This window comes from Culex pipiens, chromosome 2, assembly GCF_016801865.2.
Source record: "Culex pipiens pallens isolate TS chromosome 2, TS_CPP_V2, whole genome shotgun sequence".
Taxonomy (NCBI): Eukaryota; Metazoa; Arthropoda; class Insecta; order Diptera; family Culicidae; genus Culex; species Culex pipiens.
The window spans coordinates 54,947,937-54,969,284 of NC_068938.1; the positions used below are offsets into that span (position 1 = coordinate 54,947,937).

At 39.5% G+C, this 21,348-nt stretch overlaps 2 protein-coding genes across 2 annotated transcripts; one reads left to right on the plus strand and one right to left on the minus strand.

The window, feature by feature from the left end:
- Window positions 1-223: 223 nt before the first annotated feature.
- On the minus strand, window positions 224-16,699 carry LOC120416273 (cytochrome P450 4C1-like). Its single transcript, XM_039577975.2, has 8 exons — window positions 16,448-16,699; window positions 13,458-13,655; window positions 12,579-12,767; window positions 12,114-12,183; window positions 11,898-12,024; window positions 7,715-7,906; window positions 6,517-6,821; window positions 224-527 (listed from the first exon to the last, which is right to left on the minus strand). The coding sequence occupies exons 1-8, from the start codon at window positions 16,620-16,622 to the stop codon at window positions 254-256; spliced, it is 1,530 nt and encodes a 509-aa protein (XP_039433909.1). The 5' UTR covers window positions 16,623-16,699; the 3' UTR covers window positions 224-253.
- LOC120416272 (uncharacterized) lies at window positions 672-3,086 on the plus strand. The gene is made up of 2 exons (XM_039577974.2): window positions 672-1,773; window positions 1,831-3,086. The coding sequence occupies exons 1-2, from the start codon at window positions 949-951 to the stop codon at window positions 2,545-2,547; spliced, it is 1,542 nt and encodes a 513-aa protein (XP_039433908.1). The 5' UTR covers window positions 672-948; the 3' UTR covers window positions 2,548-3,086.
- Window positions 16,700-21,348: the final 4,649 nt, after the last annotated feature.

Sequence of the window (21,348 nt, forward strand, 5' to 3'; positions counted from 1 at the left end):
AAACAAAAAACAAAAAATAAAAAACAAAAAACAAAAAACAAAAAACAAAAAACAAAAAACAAAAAACAAAAAACAAAAAACAAAAAACAAAAAACAAAAAACAAAAAACAAAAAACAAAAAACAAAAATTTTGCCATAAGCGAAGAATGTTGTTTAATCAAGTTCAAAATATTTTATTGTACAAATTACATTATTTCTGTAAAATCTAGGAAATAGCCCCAACCAATAACCAGCGCACCCCTTAACAGCTGCCTCACTTCCGCTTCTCCAGGTACAACCTGATGCCGTCCTTGGGGCGCGTAATCAGCTCGTGGTTGATCCGCTGCTGGTCACGCGTTAGGGCCGATCGCACCCGGTACCGACGCAGCACCGCCGAAATGACACTCTTCTCCTCGAGCAGGGCAAACTTCTGGCCGATGCAGTTTCGCGGGCCCGCACTGAACGGGATGTACGCGTACGGGTGGCGGGACTCGGTGTTTTCTGGGAGGAATCGGTCCGGATCGAACTTTTCCGCGTCCGGGAAGAACCTGTGGTCGAGGGCGGGAGAGACGTATTGAGGTTAGGAGGTTAGTTCCTGTATGGAAAAACTTATTTTGCAAAGTGATTTCTATTGACATAGGAAATGCTTGTGTAAAATTTCATCCAAATAAAAAAGAAAGCTTAGAAAAATTTGAATGCAAGGAAACATTTCAAAAAACGCCTGCAAGTCGTCTTTTCAATTGCTGATTATTTCACAACCGTGAACAATTATTTACTCATTACTACCCATCCACATGGTCATTCGAGTGAATCAAGCTTCAAGCGTATGGTTCATTCCTACATGTAAACAAATATGATATCATCAACAGTTTACTACCCGAGTCGCGTTCCCGCCGGTTCAGCTGTTCGTTCAGTCCACTTTTATCACCAAGCCGGTGATGTTGTGTTATCGCGTGAGTCACAGCTACGATGGAGGAACCGATGGATTATCCACCACTGCCCACAGAGATTTTGGAGCAGGTATTTCATCATCTAAGTGCGCACCAATTGAAGCGGGCCCGGCTAGTCTGTCGAGCATGGAATGAAACTATTTGTGGAAGCAAATCGCTGCTGGATAAATTTGTGTTCATGGTGAACCATGCCGGTACCTGCCGGAAGAACTGCCCAGATTGTGCGGCTTTGGCGAACGCTCGAGGAAGATTGCTCAATTTGAAGTTATCATTTATTCTTCTGGAGAACTGGAGTCTGGTTAGGGAGCATCTTCAGAATGTTGCTTTGAATTGTGGCTACGGATTCAAAGTTGAAAGTTTGCTCAATATGCTTAGAAATGTTAGCAATCTAAAAAGTCTCACTTTGAGCCATGTCTCTATGGATGATTTCAAACTGCAGAACGTGAAGCTTGATTTTAAAATGAAGCACCTCACAGAGCTGTCGATCTTAAATGGCCGAATACCAGTGAAGTGTTTGTACGTGTTCAAGAAGGTCTGCGTTCGCTTGGTGATTCTGAACATTGTGGACTGTTTCGACTGGAAATGCTTCTCAGATCACAGTGATGAACAGCTGTTCAATCTAATCTTCGCTGTACGTGATACGCTGGAGCATCTCGGACTGACATACCGCAACATTCAGGGAGATTTACTGGAGAACATAGCTTCCATCGATCGTTTGGAGCTTAAGCGGCTCTCACTGGATAAGTGTGATAAACTAAAGGAACAACACCTCATCAGCTTGAGTCGTTTGCAACCAGGTCTAGAGCACCTAGAAGTTCGATCTTTGCAATTCCATGATGAAAACGTAATGAAAATCTAATCTAATCATTCTCCCAGATTTAACAAATATGCCTCATTTCAGATCCTCACCGAAGTTTGTCAAAACCTAGCCAACCTTACATGCTTCACTCTGCAAACGAATCAGCTAACTAATACTTCGTGGTTGAGCTACTCGCCTCGTTTGACACACCTGGAACTCAACAGCAACTGCACTGAGCTAGACTTTGATGAAGTAGCGCTCCCAAACTTGAAAACCTTACGTCTGAAGTGGGTGACGTTCCCAGCTGGCAGTCTTCTGAAACTCTTCAAAAAAGCTCCAAACCTACGCGAACTAACGTTTAGTTTTTGCACTTTTCGAAATGCTCCCGAGTTACTAGAATCATTACCTCAACTGAGCAACCTTCATCACCTAAAACTCGATCAAATCCATAATTTTGCCGTTCGCTACCCAAAACTACTCCCTCATCAGACGACCAACCTGCGCCGACTAGAGCTGATCGACGTGGTGCCGAGCTTCCCGCTCCATCTTCTTTGCCAGCGCAGCCCAAAACTTGAAAGTCTACACCTGGAGAGGCTCCACATTGTCGATCGGCAGCTGCAGTTGTCGTGCCGAGCGGTGAAACATTTGAAAGAGTTGAGTTTGCAGGAGCTCACCAGCGTGACGGGAAGGTTTGCGGAGTATGTTTGTACTAATCGGCGGAATTTGGAAGTCATCAAAATGGTTTGGTGCCGAAATATTTGGGTCAGTGAAAGGAACCGGTTGAATGCGTTGAGGGAAAGAATGCATCTTACTTGTTGAAGAGATTCTGATTTTGAATTATTGAGAAGAAGTTCTCATAAATTATATTCGTGTAGTTCAAAATGCATCGTTTTATGATGAAATATAATTAAATAGCAGATATTTATTTTGCAAATGTAACCTTTTCATATTATCTAGTGAAAACGCTTAAAAAACTTGGTGAGATTCAATGACATGGCTATCCGTTTCTGGTTTGCACCGGAAGCAAAGCAAGATCGCCTTAGCAGCTGGACACCGAGATGTGGCTGAGGACAAAAGCAAAGGCCAGCAGAGCCAACAAAGACCCCCACACAATCCCTCTTCCTTTCCCACGCCTTGTCTTTTAACATCAATCCCTTACTTACTGACCCTGAGTAGTTCGCGGGTAATCGGCTCCCCTCCCATTAATATTCACAAACAAGATCCTCTGTAATAACTCTTAGCTTTAAGAAAAATGTAATTATAAAAGCCGACTCGGTCCTTACTAGGTCCCAGCACCGAAAAGGACTTAATAAAAATAATGTTATGAAAAAAATAAGACATGGATAAAATTTGTAACGAAAAATGTATAAACAAAGTTACTTTTTTTCTTTTTAAATTAGTGCGTCATTAAAATTTAACTATCCTGATCAAGGATGTTTTAGGCCGTAGCAAATATTTTTTGAAGTTTGTGTCCCTCGACTGTGACCAAAGTCGAGGGGGGGGGGGGGGGTCAAAAAATTGAAATTACAATCAACGGTTTTAATATTTAAATCCTAATTTTTTTTTAAAATGCATAATACTCCTGTTCAGTTGTTTTGCAATCATCAGTTTCCAACAGGTTTTTTTTTGTGAGAAAAAAAAGTTTTTGTGGTGCTGAACATTGTAATTTCATAAATGTTCACAAAATTTCAAACAAGCCCAAATAAGATTGATATGACTATCAATGCAGAAACAGTCGTTAGATTGTTTTGAGTTGGTAAGTCTTCTAAAAACGAAACTATTGGCACTACGCCCCCCGGGGCATGGCCTTCCTCTAACGTGGGATTTCTGCTCCAGCGCCTCTGACGAGACAGGAGAAACTGGGACCGACGTTTTACTTCACCATCCGATAGAAGCTCAGTGGATAAGGCGGGAATCGAACCCGCGTCTCATAGCATCATCGGGATCGGCAGCCGAAGCCGCTACCCCTGCGCCACGAGACCCACCAAGTCTTCTATTACCTTTGAAATTTTCTAGTTTTAGGAAAAAATATTTTTTTGCCCCCTGATTTTTCAAACCAATTTTAAAGGGTGGAGCATAAACTTTGAAAAATATTTGCAACGGCCTTATTTGAAACGTATTTTTTTTTGCTTAAACCTTTTAAAAAATGTTTGTGACAGTGTTTTGAACAATTCAAATTGAAAACATACGAATTTTATTGCTGGGTAATTCTCTACCAACTCACACGAAATCGAGAAAAGTTGCCCCGACCCCTCTTCAATTTGCGTGAAACTTTGTCCTAAGGGGTAACTTTTGTCCCTGATCACGAATCCGAGGTCCGTTTTTGATATTCCGTGACGGAGGGCGGTACGACCCCTTCCATTTTTGAACATGCGAAAAAAGAGGTGTTTTCAATAATTTGTAGCCTGAAACGGTGATGAGATAGAAATTTGGTGTCAAAGGGACTTTTATGTAAAGTTAGACGCTCGATTTGATGGCTTACTCATTTTAAAATTTAAAAGTGAAAATTTTTGTTCTAAATGAAAAAATGACCCTTCTGGGTCAATGTAGATTCGAAATGTACATGGGTAATTCTCTACCAACTCACACGAAATCGGGAAAAGTTGCCCCGACCCCTCTTCGATTTGCGTGAAACTTTGTCCTAAGGGGTAACTTTTGTCCCTGATCACGAATCCGAGGTCCGTTTTTTGATATCTCGTGACGGAGGGGCGGTACGACCCCTTCCATTTTTGAACATGCGAAAAAAGAGGTGTTTTTCAACAATTTGCAGCCTGAAACGGTGATGAGATAGAAATTTGGTGTCAAAGGGACTTTTATGTAAAATTAGACGCCCGATTTGATGGCGTACTCAGAATTCCGAAAAAACGTATTTTTCATCGAAAAAAACACTAAAAAAGTTTTGAAAATTCTCCCATTTTCCGTTACTCGACTGTAAAAAATTTTGGAACATGTCATTTTATGGGAAATTTAATGTTCTTTTCGAATCTACATTGTCCCAGAAGGGTCATTTTTTCATTTAGAACAAAATTTTTCATTTTAAAATTTCGTGTTTTTTCTAACTTTGCAGGGTTATTTTTTAGAGTGTAACAATGTTCTACAAAGTTGTAGAGCAGACAATTACAAAAATTTTGATGTATAGACATAAGGGGTTTGCTTATAAACATCACGAGTTATCGCGATTTTACGAAAAAAAGTTTTGAAAAAGTTAATTTTTGCGTTTCTCTTTGTTTCGTCGTCCGTGTCTGTCGCGGGTGACCATGAATGGCCATGATCGATGACGACCAACTTTTTCAAAACTTTTTTTCGTAAAATCGCGATAACTCGTGATGGTTATAAGCAAACCCCTTATGTCTATATATTAAAATTTTTGCAATTGTCTGCTCTACAACTTTGTGGAACATTGTTACACTCTAAAAAATAACCCTGCAAAGTTAGAAAAAACACGAAATTTTAAAATGAAAAATTTTGTTCTAAATGAAAAAATGACCCTTCTGGGACAATGTAGATTCGAAAAGTACATTAAATTTCCCATAAAATGACATGTTCCAAAATTTTTTACAGTCGAGTAATGGAAAATGGGAGAATTTTTAAAACTTTTTTAGTGTTTTTTTCGATAAAAAATACGTTTATTCGGAATTCTGAGTACGCCATCAAATCGGGCGTCTAATTTTACACAAAAGTCCCTTTGACACCAAATTTCTATCTCATCACCGTTTCAGGCTGCAAATTATTGAAAAACACCTCTTTTTTCACATGTTCAAAAATGGAAGGGGTCGTACCGCCCCTCCGTCACGAGATATCAAAAAACAGACCTCGGATTCGTGATCAGGGACAAAAGTTACCCCTTAGGACAAAGTTTCACGCAAATCGAAGAGGGGTCGGGGCAACTGCTGTGTGAGTTGGCGGAGAATTACCCACATTAAATTTCCCTTAAAATGATTTGTTCCAATTTTTTTTACAGTCAAGTAACTAAAAATAGTAGAGTTTTTCAAACTTTTTTTAGTGTTTTTTTTAATGAAAAATACGTTTTTTTCGGAATTACTGAAAACAGTTCATTCAGTTCCGATATAATACATAGCAAAAAAAGTTGAATTTTGGTACGTTGAAAATTTTGTTGGTTGAATATTACCTCTTTTTTGAGTAATACTACTTAAAAAATGTGTAAAAATGTGAACCTGATGAAAATTTAGCTGAATCTGTTGAAAATTCACCAATTCCTGACACATTTTTTTATACAAAATCTGTCACCATTTCCTGATGAATATCACCAAATTTTTTTTCTTTGTGTGTAGAGTGACCATTTTCGATTAACTTCCATTACACGTACATTTTGATCACACTCCTTGCTGATTCAAGCTTCACATTATTGAAAACTTGTCCTTTGTATGAAATGTCGTATCACTCCTCCGGATTCGTGATCACTGATCAGGTGCCAAAATCAACTCTAAGGACAAAAATACACGTAAATCGCAATCCAGTCTACACCCGTGTCCCACATCTCACATGAGAAAGCAATAAACGAAAGATAAGAATGAACGAAATTGCTCTATCAGTGGATAGAAAGTTGGTCACATTTCAGATCGGAAACAGGCAAGAACTGATGTCACAAGTTACAGAGCACAGCTTGACATCATGATTTAACCATCAGCCCAGGGCTATTTCCAATCAAAATTTTCCCACAAATCAGCAATGCAACTCGTTCACATTTCCCGCAACCATATACCCAGCCAGGAAACCATGTCGTCGACAATGCCAACAATATGTTACCGGAAAAACCCACAAACTCACCTTTCGTCACGGTGCACGTGGTACGCGTGGACGCCGAGCAGCGTCCCGGCCGGCACGTGGTACCCGCCGAGGGTGATGTCCTCGCTGAGGGTGCGCCCGAAGAAGGACACGGACGGGTACAGGCGCAGCGTTTCCTTGAGGCACCGCTCGAGCAGCTTCATCTCGGCCAGGTCCGCCATCGTGGCCGGTCGGTCCGAGCCGGCGAAAATCGAATCAATTTCCTGGTGCACTCGCTTCTGCACGTCCGGCGCTAGCCCGAGCAGAAACAGGGCCCAGCTCATGCCGGCCGTCGTCGTGTCGTGGCCCTGCAGGGAAAGCGGAACGAAATGCGAGATATTTCAGATGTAGCTTGGCAGGAGAACTTCAAACGGGGTTTGCACCGGAAACCGGGCGGCGGCGACGACGGAGACTGCGCTCCGGCAAACGTTTTTGATAAACGATTCCCAATCGAGAAATCTCGGTCCGCTGGGATGTTCGTTTGCTGAAATGCAATATGTGTTGGTCTATGTGTGCAAATCAGAGATTTTTTCTAGGGATAATTTGAAACTTTATTTCCCGAACAGTGAAATTTACATAAAATTAAGCATTATAAAGAGAAACCGTGCGAGAAAAAATAGAGTTATTGTAGTTGAAGACAACCCAAGTAGAAGAAAAAAATTGGGTTACAGTTAAATACCCCAGAATCCTCTACCAGTCCCAAAATTCGAATCCAGCAGCCCTTATGGTTGTCCACAAAACCTAAACTAAACTGGAATGTACCTATGGACTGTCAGGCCTAGCGTGTGGTGTCTGGTCGTTAGGAGGAAGAATGCGTTTTGACTTAGGTGCCCACATCCTAGAAGGGGTGAGTCCTCTTGTGGAATCTTTTCGACCGTATAAGCACGATAGCACTGACGGACTTCGTTGTTCTGGGATACCTGCTGAAAGAGTCTTTACCGCCGGATGCCGTCCAGCCAAATGTTAGCATGCCAAAAGAAGTAAATTAAAGTGGGCCAGTTTTTTTTGTAGTTGATTTTTAGTTTTTGCCAAACCACACAGCGACAAAAAATCACCCGAACCGTTCAGTACAAAAAACCTCCCAAATTCCACCCAACCACCATATCGACATTCCATCACCCAAGAGAGTGATGCACCATCTTCATCACCTTCTCCGAATCCCCCCTCTTATCGCCCTCCCGCAAATCCTACTCCAACTCACCTCGAACATGAACGTATCGACCTCCTCCCGCACGTCGTCGTCGCTAAGCTGGTTGCTCTTTTCGTTGCCCTGCAGCAGCAGATCCAGGAATGCGAGCCGTTTTTTCACACCCAAGCCGGTGTCTTCCGGTTTCGCCGGAATGCCGTCGCCGTCCCGTTGCCGGCGCAGCAGCTCCTTCCGATCACGGATGACCTGGAACGATGCGACGAGGCGAATTTAAACGTTGAGGTGTGGTGTGAATCGCTCAAAGATAAGGTTCAGACAGACAGCGGTGAAAAAACGAGGGAAGAAATCAAAGTTGACAAAACGGATATCAAGCAGAACGATGGAAGGTCGAACAGGATATCTGGATTAGGGTAAATGTTCCAATATTGACTAACGATAAATCTATTTTTATGAATCGAGCATTAGAATACAAGAGCAACGTAAAAATTGCGAAAGATTTTTTTTAAAAAAAATCTGTACCTAGACTGACCCATTTCTACTGCAGCTATTCGCCAAAGTAATGGCACGGTTCAATTGATTTCGATTTGCTGAGAAAGGTTAAACGGATTTCGTGCGCTGCGAGTGTGCTGTAAAATCGATTTGCTAAACTATCTTACCACCTTACTGTGAGGTGGAGGGACACAGGAAAACAAAAATCTTCCAAGCTGAACAGGCAGGATGTCGTCACGACATATTTCAAACGTCGGATATTCAAAAGGATTTGAAAGCAATCGTTTGGATCGGTGCACAAATCATGTCGGGCGTGCAAAATTGACTTCGAGTTGCAATTCTATGGGTTCCCATTTTGAGGTGTTTATGTTAATATCCACACTTGGAAAAAAATGATAAAACCTTTAATTTCTAAAAAAAAAAAATATCTTCTTGATTTTCCTACTGCTTAAGGTGAAGCTGGCAATCACATAGTTCTATAATGCTCTGTATTAAGTTCAATTTTACGAATTTCTGCGTCAAAATGAATCAGCATATGCCGGTGTTAACCATCTTGGAGGTGCTCTAGGAATTTTTGATCAAATGTGTCTCAAAATCTATATAATTTTGTGAAGCACCTCCTGGTTGACTATCGAGCAATTCTGATCGCAGACTATTTAGAGTCAGCTTTAAGCGACATCTGTCTCTTTGAGCCATTCGGTGTTCTGCCCGATTCAGTCAAGACACGAAATCGAAAAAGGGCTCATTTTCTTGTGTCTAACGGCAAATTAGTGCGTCCATCCCGGGAATTCCCGGGACAAAAATCCCGGGATTTTTCCAAAACCGGGAATTCCCGAATCCCGGGATTTTTCATATTTTGTCCCGGGAATTCCCGAAATTGAAAACATATCAAATTTTGGTCTAGAAATTCAGATTTGGTTGTGGAAATTAGTAATCGATAAGCATTTTAAAGCATTAAAATTTTTATTCGGCATATGGCAACATTAATTTGGCAGGGAAAATTGTTAAAATTTTTGTTTACAGATCCGCAAAATGCTTTGCGCCTTAGATATTTTTTACTAAATTTTATTTATTTAAAAAAAGACTTATTATTATATTCACGTTCATTTATGACTTTAAACTTGAAAAAAGCATAATATTTTAAAAATTATTTAACTTTTCATCATAAACCGGCATCTGGAGCAAATCAGGAAAAAGTAACGTAAGTAACGACAGCTGTTTAAGCTAATTTGTTTTTGAATAATGTTCTGATTGTTTTGATTGATTTCGATTACAACAGGAACAGATCAAAACAATTAGTACACAAATTTCCAAATTTATTGCTCTAAAATCTCCTGTACCTATTCAGACTGTAGTCCCGATTATCCCCAGTTGGTAGTTGATTGGTAGTGACTTAAAGATAATTTTTAAAATATGTTTTTAAATATAAAACATACAATTCGAAACATACAGTTCGAAACTTTTAAAATATGTTTTTAAATATAAAACATACAATTCGAAACTTATCCAAAGTGTTACATTGTCTGGTATAATTTTATTTCTTGTTGTTTTAGACACTTTCAATAAAATTGTATAAGCTTTTGTAGTTATATTATATAAATAAAAAAATAAAAGAAATATATTCAAAATTCTGGTTCAATTAAATTCCAAAGCACATCAAAGAACACATTTTTTAAATTGTGTTTTACACTATCTAAAGACTGCTGTCCATGTTCAGATTGAAGTGTAGCTTATCGCCATTAACAGTTTTGAGCTAATTCTATGATTTAAGCTAGAAAAACGTAACAAATATTATGAAAACATAGATATTATGACTGCTTTAAAAATTTAACGGGATCCCGGGAAGTCCCGGATTTCAAAAAATATTTTTCCCGTTTCCCGAGAAATTCAAAACCCGGGAAAATTGGACGCCCTACGGCAAATCATGTAACAGGCCAGGTTTTGATGGATCTACAATATCACAGTATGAAGATTGTCGACGTGTCAATTTTATCTATTTTCGGGCCGCTGAACCCGAATATGACCATGAAAATCGGTCACGGCGACCCTGAAGCGTTTTATCCAAGATGGCGAAGAGAGAATCTCTCCAAATTTGCCGTTAGACATGCTATTTGCCTATATGCCTTGACTAATTCAAGTGAGAGGGAGAGCAAAAGAGAGAGTTTTCAGTAGCGATCAGCTTTGCGTCGCGTTCGATTTGTGCTAACGAGTGAAAGGATTTGATTTTAGCAATCAGGATCCTTGTTCTTAACAACTTGTAGAAGAATTTTGTGAAACTATTGTAAAAGAAGCGAAATGTATTGGTCTAACGTAAAATCATGGCATTGATGGAGGTCGTCACCCTAGAAAAATTACATCTAAGAAATATTAAAAATTATTCTTTTTCCCAACTCAAATTAAAAATCAGTAATAACAGTGTAAAAATGTTTTTTATTGCTATTAGAACTGGAAAATAAGTTAAAGAAGCAGGGTCATTCTCCGCCGACAATAGATTGAAATTTAGAGCGACTTTTCTAAAAATTGATCGCCCGAATTGATATCAAAATCAAAAATCGGAAAATAAAAACCAATTTTTCATAAAAAAGTTTAAAAATAGTTTGAAAATCGCTGCCATTTCCCGTTACTCAGCTGTCAAAAATCGAGAGACATGATAATTAAAAGGAAAATTTGATGCTCTTTTTGAATCTGCAAAAACCCAGAGAGATATTTTTTTCATGTAGAACAAATTTGGCATTTAAAATACGTGTTTTTGTAACTTTGCAAGGATTTTTTATAGTTTATCATGGTTTTAAAAAGTTGTAAAGAAGAAAAAAACAAATGCAACACGAAATATTATGAACCATTTGAAAAAAATAAATAATAATTTGATAAGCACACAGTGAAATTTTAGGTGTTAAAACATCGAAAAACTGGTCAGCAATGGTCAAAATTATCAATTTTAATAGAAAATGTAGTTATATTCTGATATCTCACATTGCAAAGTTACAAATGCACGTTATTTTAAAATAAAAATTATGGTGGTTTGAAATTTCAAAAAAGTGTTCTAGCCAGACAATTAGAAAATTATTGTTCAGAGAACAATAAGAGCTTTGGAAACATACATTTCGTGTTCGAACAAAAAAAAATATATATTGACTAAATACAGCAATTTTAAAACACAAATACCTGGAGCAGAATGTATTTGAAAGGAAAAATCTAGCAGTACAGAGTTAAGACTTAATACAATTTTTGTTCAGAGCACTCTTAGAGCTTTAAAAAACATAAAATTTTGATTAAAAAAAGGGTTTTTGATTTATTAGTTGAAAGTTACAGAACCATTTGCAAAAAGTGGGGACTGAACCAATCGTTCCCAAACGTTACTAGAAAATCGTAAGTACTAGAAAATCGAATGTGTTATTACACCCCCCCTGCAGTGAACCACCCAAGGCCAAGGCAATTGCAACAACTCGCTTCAAATTTGCACATTTTTTTGATAATACAATTTTCACTGAATTGTGCGATTTAGACAACTGCAATATTACGCTAACAAATTTGGTTCATCTTATTGTAAATATCGATGTGGCTGTAAATGAATTAAAACAACATATCTAGGTTATCGCAGATTCAAAAAGGACATAGAACTTCGCATTATATGACTTTTTCTATGATAATAATTATGTGTAAAGGAATCTCGTTCTAATATTCTTATGAAATGAACCAAATTTTTGAAATCGGGAGTAATTTCAGGAATTCCTCTATTAAAACTAACCTTTTTCGTGTACCCATGAACGATATCGATTGCCTTCTGATGCCTTTGACCATACTCAGACCGTTTGAACAAATAGTTGTTGTGCAGCCATGGCCTCACTAACCGATCCAGGAACAGTTCGCTCAGCCTGAAAGCATTTATTGCAGTTTAAGTGAATTCAAGTGCAATAAAAATGGAAAATGTTCCGTCTCCGGAAAATGCCAGGACGATACTCACGCGTAAATAGCCTTCACGTACTCGTTCTCACCGTCGGTCTGGGCGTGCACCTTCACTCCCATGGCCGTCTCTGGATTATGAAGGGAAGGAGGAAAAACAGGTAGATGGTGGGATTAAATATCACTTCGTCCATCAGCAGTATCGTCGAACTGGAAAATTGCTTCCAGCAGCAGCCGCTGCAGTAATCAGGCAGCAGGAGTAATTACAAAAGATGTTGGGTGAAAATTGCGTCTGACATGATGGAACACGGTGTGTTTGAATCGGTAAGTTCTGATCATTTGGTTGGATTTGGCTCATTTAATCATGATCGTGATTTAGGCTACTTGTATTGTTGTGACAATTTTTGAAGTTTTTTCCTCTTAAAACCACCGTGTAACACGTTGCTGTTTAGTCCAGCCAGGACGTCGGCGTTAGGTAATCGTAGCAAGCACTACACCTGTAGCTATATCGCTACACTCTACTTACCGCAGATAATGTCCAGCGCGGCCTTGGTAATGAACGGAAACACATCGACCGGGGCGCCGGTGTCGGCGAACGGCTTCAGACGGTCCGCCAGGACTGCCCCGTTCTCGGCAAAAACATCGCAGAAGCCGTCCAGGATGTTGAAGTGGAAGGTCGGCGTTATGAGCTTACGATGCTTGAACCAGCGCTCACCTGTTGATGGTCCAAAGGGAGTGAGGGAGGGAAATTAAAACGGGGAATGGTTTGTGGTGGTGGTAATGCGATTATCCAGACGCGTTTTTGGAAACAACAGGCTCGATTATTGGAATTGAGCTATTTTTTGGAAAAGCTTGTTTATAACATAACTAATTAACAGCAATCCTATAAATAGATTATGATATACAATCCACAGGATTCGCTGATATTGATAGATTGCATTAGGCATCAAAATAAAGAACAGAGCACATCATCGTGTTCGTTCTATATTGTCGCACGTGCATTTTGGGATAAATTGAGTAAAGAACGCCATTTTGTTCAGCTCACAATGCCTCACCATTTGACCTCCACAGATATCCAAAAATTGATTTCAATCCTGAGATATTCAATAAAAACCCAAAAAAAAAACTCCGTGCATTTTTGTCACTCTTCATATGATAGTAGTTTCAATCTTGACATACCTGGCCAACTGGCCAAAACGATTTGAGGCTAGAATGCATTTGAAACACATACATGGCCGACTACCGTTGTGATTTCTAAAAAAAACTGTGCATTCCTTTTAAAAAAAAATTGAAAAAGTGCTGCCATGTAATAAAAAACGAAAAAGCTTATATTTTGCGCTCCAATGCATGATGGAACAAAAGCTAATTTCAGAATTACTCTAAAATCTCCCCATTCACAACGTACCTTTCGACGTGAGCAGCCCCTCGCCGAGCCAGTCGCCCAGGAATTTGTACCCCTCGGACTTTTCGATGTGCTTGTTGCCGCCGATGACCGCCTCCACATACTCGGCCTTGCTAATCCGCACTTCCGCCCGGGTTCCGGTCCAGATGCGATGGATCTCCGGGTAGCGGCGCGTCCGCTCGTCTATGACGTAGAAGATCTCTGCAAATGAAAACATGAAATGCGCATCAATATTTTGGTCGCTGAAATGGGTCTTGCGTCATGCTGTCTTGGCGCAATCCGTATTAATTATTAATTGTTTGTTCTAGGGATTCTTACAGCTTTTAGAACCTCTAATAAATACTCATGATATATACCCTTACAATTCATCAACACTCTACTTAAACCTTAGAAACTTTTGTGATAAGAGAGCACAACACCAACCAACCCCAGAAGTGAATCGTTCTATTTTGATGTGATATCCTGCTACCGATACAAGGTCAATTTTCGAAATGAGATTTGTTCGTAATGTGCTCCAATTACAGCTCAGCGCGTATTAGTCCAACTTTTGGAGCCAACCGGAAGGTTAACTTCGATGTGGATGAAAGGCTGATTGAACCGGCCGGAAGGATTTCGTGCGTGATGAAATTGCACACACACAGCTATACGGGGTTGGATTTTAGCAATGCTGGTGCTGTTTTTGGCACAAAAAGACATTGTTTCCATCGAGTTGGATGTTTCGATTCATTGGTAGTTTGTAGGCCGGTTCGCAGCAAAGATCAAATTGGAGAAGTTATGTTGGTTAAAACTCTGGAATGATTTTTTTTGATTTGCTGTTGTTAGAAAAAAACGAATCCATTCACTCTTCAAGCCTTGTCGGTTCTCTATTGCAAGATTTTTACTCGAATCTCGGATTAAATGGATGTGAACTCAAACCTCATTTTACATTTAGTTTCCTTCTACCCCGAGACTCAAACTGACGACCTTTGGATTGTGTGTCTAACTGCTGGCAAGTTACTCCACCGAGGCAGATTTGGTAAATGTCCTGTACCAACTCCAGGAAGACGACTCCTACACCTGGAATGACCTCACGACATGACATGGCCTTGACCGACATTTACTTTCCCGTCCAACGGACGTGCGTTATCAAGACTTGCATCAAGACTTTGCAGTTTTGAAAAAGTTACTTTTTGCTATTCTCTTTGTTTCGTAAAATCGCGATAACTCGTGATGTTTATAAGCAAACCCCTTATGTCTATACATCAATTTTTTTGTAATTGTCTGCTCTACAACTTTGTAGAACATTGTTACACTCTAAAAAATAACCCTGCAAAGTTAGAAAAAACACGAAATTTTAAAATGAAAAATTTTGTTCTAAATGAAAAAAATGACTCTTCTGGGTCAATGTAGATTCGAAAAGTACATTAAATTTCCCATAAAATAACATGTTCCAAAATTTTTTACAGTCGAGTAACGGAAAATGGGAGAATTTTTAAAACTTTTTTAGTGTTTTTTTCGATGAAAAATACGTTTTTTCGGAATTCTGAGTAATCCATCAAATCGGGCGTCTAATTTTACATAAAAGTCCCTTTGACACCAAATTTCTATCTCATCACCGTTTCAGGCTGCAAATTATTGAAAAACACATCTTTTTTCGCATGTTCAAAAATGGAAGGGGTCGTACCGCCCCTCCGTCACGAGATATCAAAAAACGGACCTCGGATTCATGATTAGGGACAAAAGTTACCCCATAGGACAAAGTTTCACGCAAATCGAAGAGGGGTCGGGGCAACTGCTATGTGAGTTGGCGGAGAATTACCCATCTAACAAAAGATGCAGAGCGTTCAAGAGAGACATTTCAAAATACTCGGTAAAAATCATACTTTTCGCCAACACTGCATGTTGATTTTAGGTAAGGTTCATCAAAATATAAGAACAGTCATGTCTATTTTGTATTTCATGGTTCCTTAGGCAATGTTGGCAGAAAATTTGAGTTTCACTGATTATTTCAATACACTACTTTTGAAAACTCTATATCTTTTTTATGACGCACTTTAGCACCATACTTTCTTCGGGAGAGTTTTTAAGGACATCCAGGGCTATACTGCTATGGTGTTGGTTTCATAAAATATAAAAACATGAATTTTGTAAATTAAAAAATGTGAAAATGCTATTTTTCTCATAGTAATTTCCATACAAATTTTATTCGCTTTGCGCCAATCTTGGGCTTAACCAATTGCTACCAAATTTTGGAGGGTTGTTTGGGACCCTAGATGGACCCAAAAATGTGTTGCTGATTGGATTTTAATCATTTTCAATTTTCCCATATAACTAGATTCCATCCTACTACATCACCATCACATTTTTATTCGACCCGTTCCGATTTAAATTATGTCTGCATTTCATAATTTATAATTGCTGTATCTCAAAGGCATCGTATCAAAAAGTGGTCAAACAAAAACTTAAAGATATTTCACGAGCTTTCTGAAAAACATGCTCTGAAACAAAAATACCTACGCTGAGCATGGCTTTAGATAATCGTACTTCAAACAATCGAGTCTGAACTGTACATTCTTCAAACTCATGATCTCTAATGACAAACGAATTTTGCTGAAACAACACACTTGAGTTGAGAGTCGACGAAAAATAAACGCGGACTGCATCGATCCAAAGTCCACATCGGCGGTACCGGTCAGTAATGCTTACGCGCCAAGTACCTGAATAGCGCGTATTGCTAGTACAATCTCCCACTTGACACGCACTCCTTCGTTGGGAACTGATCTTATCTCAAACAGATGAATTGCATGTTATCTAACGTATGAACGACCTATTTTAAGTCGTATCAGTGCAAAACCCTCTCCCAGCAGAGCTGTTATCTTTATTGTCTCAGCTCAGCTTAATTTTGACAACCGACCTAAGTGAAAACAGGAAAGTTGGCTGCTGCGTACCACTAACCAGCTTTGCAGGGCTCCTTTACGCAACACTTACTTTCACGACTTCAAATACCTACTTACCGTGTCGCTTCTTGCCGAAAAACATGTGGGTCGTTCCAATCAGTGGGTACGCCTTCGGTCCGGGAATCCGGTCAATTATCTGTATGTAGCGAACCCGTTTGACCAGCCATGGCAGGAACACGGCAAACAGCGCGAACAGCACTCCACCGTAGATCAGGGTGGTCACTTCCGACATCTTGGACGCAGTCACTGCGAGAAGCTACGTTGCATCCGACGGTCCGCGATACACTGCCCTAGTGTACTGCGTTGAGATGTGTCATACCTCTCTAGCGTAGACAGCAGATAACGGCTTAGCTGGCCCCGGTTGTTGTTTTCTGATCTTGGCTGGCGTTCGGTGAACAAGTTAGCGTGCAGCAGCCGCTACCTCGAGGCAGCAGTATCTGTGAGGTTTGGTTTTCTTTCCACACGGTGGCGATTAAATGTTATTCGCATGAGTAGAGAGCTTTGTTTACACTCATACATCAAGCCACGGAAGACCGGAATGGTTGAGTGTGGTCAGTGATGGGTCAATTTGAAATGATGAATGGAATTTTAAATTTGCATTTCTATGCATTTAAATAGAACCATGTTTGATTTTAGGAGTCAAATTTATGAAGTGTAGCTAAAACCATTAAGATTTGTGACACATATTTCACGATTACGCTGTCTGATTGAAAGCATTTCTTTGTATAACAGTGTCAACGGTTGGTAGGTACGCAAATAGAACCACGTGCTTTTGCTTAAAATAGACGCAACGCATGTGATTGAGAACGGAATGCGCATTTGCATTGACACCCATTAGCAGTATTAGCGTTCACTATCAACTTAAAAAGGAATTAATACTGAAACTAGAATAGCTTTATGGCCAAATTCACTCAAATGTTCCATATACAATAACTGTTCACAGAGAAAAAAGCAAGGTAGTTTTGTTTCACTCATAAGGCTACAACTACACTAGGGTTACAATAACAAAAATGAATTAAGAGATACCTTCTGACTCGATTCCTTAGGCAAAAATAAGTATCTGTGCCAATGTTGAGCCAAATCGGTTGAGGTTAAGGGGTCACTTTTTATCGTTGAAGTTTATATGAGGAAAATCGCAAAAATGTATGCAGAAAAACATCGTTTCGGTATTTTTCTTCCAGGTGGCGTGGGTCTCGCCCCAAAAATGGCCATGTGTGAGATTCTTGTAGGAAATTCAATTTCCTACTGGGTAATTCTCTACCAACTCACACGAAATCGAGAAAAGTTGCCCCGACCCCTCTTCGATTTGCGTGAAACTTTGTCCTAAGGGGTAACTTTTGTCCCTGATCACGAATCCGAGGTCCGTTTTTTGATATCTCGTGACGGAGGGGCGGTACGACCCCTTCCATTTTTGAACATGCGAAAAAGAGGTGTTTTTCAATAATTTGCAGCCTGAAACGGTGGTGAGAAGTGCGGTGCTTCGAAGGACGCGCAGTCCTGTTTTTTCGGGATAAATTTCGTCTCTTTTGTGTCGCTCTTTGTGTGCATGAGGTGATTGGGCATAATAATTGAATAATGCCATCAGAAGTGCGGTGCTTCTGGGGACGCGCAGTCCTGTTTCTTCGTGATAATTTTCGTCTCTTTTGTGTCGCTCTTTGTGTGCATGGGGTGATTGGTTTGATGTGATTAGGTTTTATTTATTTTTTTATGTTGTTTTCTTTCTCTTCATTTCCGCAGTCTGATTTGCGATGCCTTTCCGTCGGTTCGCAGTGTTTTTTCGCGTTCGTCGTCGGTGTGTTTTTCGGTTTTTTTTTCGCGTGCGTGTATGTGTGTTAAGGTGCGGCTGGCTCTGGTTGTCATCGATGACAATTGAGCCAGTCTGATTTGCGATGCCCTTCCGTCGGGTCACAAGGTTTTTTTTTCGCGTTCGTCGTCGGTGTGCAACAATAACAAAACCTTATCATACAATTTCAGCTCGATAAACATCGTAACTCGTCGTTCGCTTTGTTAATCAGTACTCCACTAAACATCAATCATGTAAAACTCATAAAAACAGCTAAATCAAAAAGTTACACTGTTAAATTCTTCATCATTTAATTACAAATAATGTTGGTTCTATCTTTCCACAGCCGGCTGTCTAAGATTAAACCATTTCAATTAAAAGTTAACAGCCGATAAACGGGAAATGTCTCATCCGCAACATGCGATTGCTTGCCTTGAGAATAAAACATAATACCTTTCAACAAACACTATGATTTTGGGTCGCATCATCATCTTCTATGATGAATCCTGACCAAACACCCTATCCTACTAACAAATTTTCAGGTTCCTGGCGCTTGTGGGGTGTAAGCACAGAGTAAATCAGCTGCCCTAGTACTGCCGTTTTACGGCGATATGATGTATACGCCATTGAGGTGATTTTGCTGTAGACACGATTTTATGTTTTTGTTCATTTTTTCAATTTAAAATGAATAATTTAAGGTCTGCTCTGTAGAAACTGTTAAAAAGTACAATAAAAATGTGGCCCCTACAAAATTTCTTGATTTTTCCTATTCTCTACGATTTTAAACCACAAACATCATTTGGCCGTAAAAATAGCAATAAAAAATCACTACTTTTCCTTCCCAATGATGTATGTATACATTGCTCGATCAATGCAAGCTATATGTTTTGTGCCAGCTATTTTGACAGCTGAACGGATTAAGGGAATGCATTGTCCACGTGGATATTTTAAGAAGGGGGAGGGTATTAGGGAGCGTTCTTTTATTACGTAACGCAGTTAGGGGGAGGGGGGGGGTCGGAGGCCATGTTACGCTCCATACAATTTTTTTTAAATTTGTATGGAAATTTTGTTACGAGGAGGAGGGAGGGGGTCTAAAAATCCGATTTTTTGCGTTACATAATCAAAGAACGTTCCCTTAGCGATTGTCTACGCTCCATAAAAACATTTTTGCATGTCCGTAAGAGAGGTGGGTAGGTCCAGAATTTTCAAAAAAGTGTCTACGTGGGTGTGGATAAGGTGTCATCCATTAAGTACGTCACATTAAAATCAGCCAAAATTTACTACACCCCCCTTTGTCACGATTTCCCTATGCTCACGCTTACTCAAAGCCCCCCACGCTTACTCAAAGCCCCCCACTTCCTTCAGAACGTGACGTACTTTATGGATGACGCCTAATGGATGTCCCCTTAAGAATTAAATCGAAATAATGTAATAAATTATTTCCCAGTCTTGATTTGGTCCCAAAACCTCAAATCAACATTCAAACAGTATTGAATTTGACTTCTATCAATTCTCAATGTATACATACATCATGATGAGTAAAATTGGCGTATACATCATTGTTTGTTTGCTTAATAAAATGGGCCCTAGAGCAGCTTTTTGAAAAATTCTTTCGTCAGGAGGTAGCATTTAAGATTCTTTATCAGATTGTACAATGAAATTGAAAATGTCCAAAATGGCGTATACATCATATCGCCGTAAAACGGCAGAGTAGCAACCTGCGCTAACTAACATTCCCGTCCCTTAAAATCGAGATCTACAAACTGACATGGCGGGCGCCGTTGGTGGCCAATGACTGTTACCTATTCGCAACTGATCTAGCTTTAGCAATCATGGTGTTTTATCTTTTCAGCGCATTCATACATGCTGTTGATAAGGGAAACACCACTAGATCGTCGAAGCATATAATCAGTAGTGCTGAAAGGATATTACGGTTCTCATGCTCATGCTCATGCAATTTGCAGCCTGAAACGGTGATGAGATAGAAATTTGGTGTCAAAGGGACTTTTATGTAAAATTAGACGCCCGATTTGATGGCGTTCTCAGAATTCCGAAAAAACGTATTTTTCATCCAAAAAAACACTAAAAAAGTTTTAAAAATTCTCCCATTTTCCGTTACTCGACTGTAAAACTTTTTGGAACATGTCATTTTATGGGAAATTTAATGTACTTTTCGAATCTGCATTGACCCAGAAGGATCATTTTTTCATTTAGAACCAAATTTTTCATTTTAAAATTTCGTGTTTTTTCTAACTTTGCAGGGTTATTTTTTAGAGTGTAACAATGTTCTACAAAGTTGTAAAGCAGACAATTACAAAAATTTTGATTTATAGACATAAGGGGCTTGCTTATAAACATCACGAGTTATCGCGATTTTACGGAAAAAAGTTTCAAATTTCTATCTCATCATCGTTTTAGGCTGCAAATTATTGAAAAACACCTCTTTTTTCGCATGTTCAAAAATGGAAGGGGTCGTACCGCCCCTCTGTGAGATATCAAAAAACGGACCTCGGATTCGTGATCAGGGACAAAAGTTAACCCTTAGCACAAAGTTTCACGCAAATCGAAGAGGGGTCGGGGCAACTGCTGTGTGAGTTGGCGGAGAATTACCCTACTACTTTACCGAAGGGTGTAAAACGATTCGAGTTGAGCCTGATTGTTGTTGATTTTTTTTAGTAAAGAGTATTTTCTTATATCGTCGCCATCGTGCTAACTTGTCGTACGTGCATTTTGGGCCAAATTGAGTTAAGAACGCCATTTTGTGCAGCTCACAATGCCTCACCTTTTGACCTGCATAGATCACCAAAATTCGATTTCAATCCTGAGATATTCAACAAAAACCGAAAAAACTCCGTGTATTTTTGTCACTTTACATACGAAAGTAGTTTCAATCTTGTCGTGCTATCTTGTCACTCCATGAAAATTGATGTAAGTGCGACAAAAGGCCAAAGGGATTACAGGCCAGAAAAGTCAGGATGCGTTTGTCGCACGTACAAGCTAGACTACCGTAAACATTTGTTATTATAACTCGGGATTCCAGCAACCAACTTCAACCAAACTTTGGGACAATGCACAGAATGGTGAGCCAAACAAAACGTGTTTGTTATTGTTTACATTGCGTGCTCTCGTTTTTGTATATTCAAGGTCAAACATTAAAACGCGTTTTTCTCGGAAC

Bases quoted from the DNA above. Each gene is read 5' to 3' on its own strand.
- LOC120416272 (XM_039577974.2), top strand. From the start codon at position 949: ATGGAGGAACCGATGGATTATCCACCACTGCCCACAGAGATTTTGGAG. The intron at 1,774-1,830 runs GTAATGAAAATC...GCCTCATTTCAG, and splicing joins TGCAATTCCATGATGAAAAC to ATCCTCACCGAAGTTTGTCA.
- LOC120416273 (XM_039577975.2), bottom strand. From the start codon at position 16,622: ATGTCGGAAGTGACCACCCTGATCTACGGTGGAGTGCTGTTCGCGCTG. The intron at 13,656-16,447 runs GTAAGTAGGTAT...TTTCATTTGCAG, and splicing joins TTTCGGCAAGAAGCGACACG to AGATCTTCTACGTCATAGAC. The intron at 12,768-13,457 runs GTACGTTGTGAA...GACCATCAACAG, and splicing joins GGGGCTGCTCACGTCGAAAG to GTGAGCGCTGGTTCAAGCAT.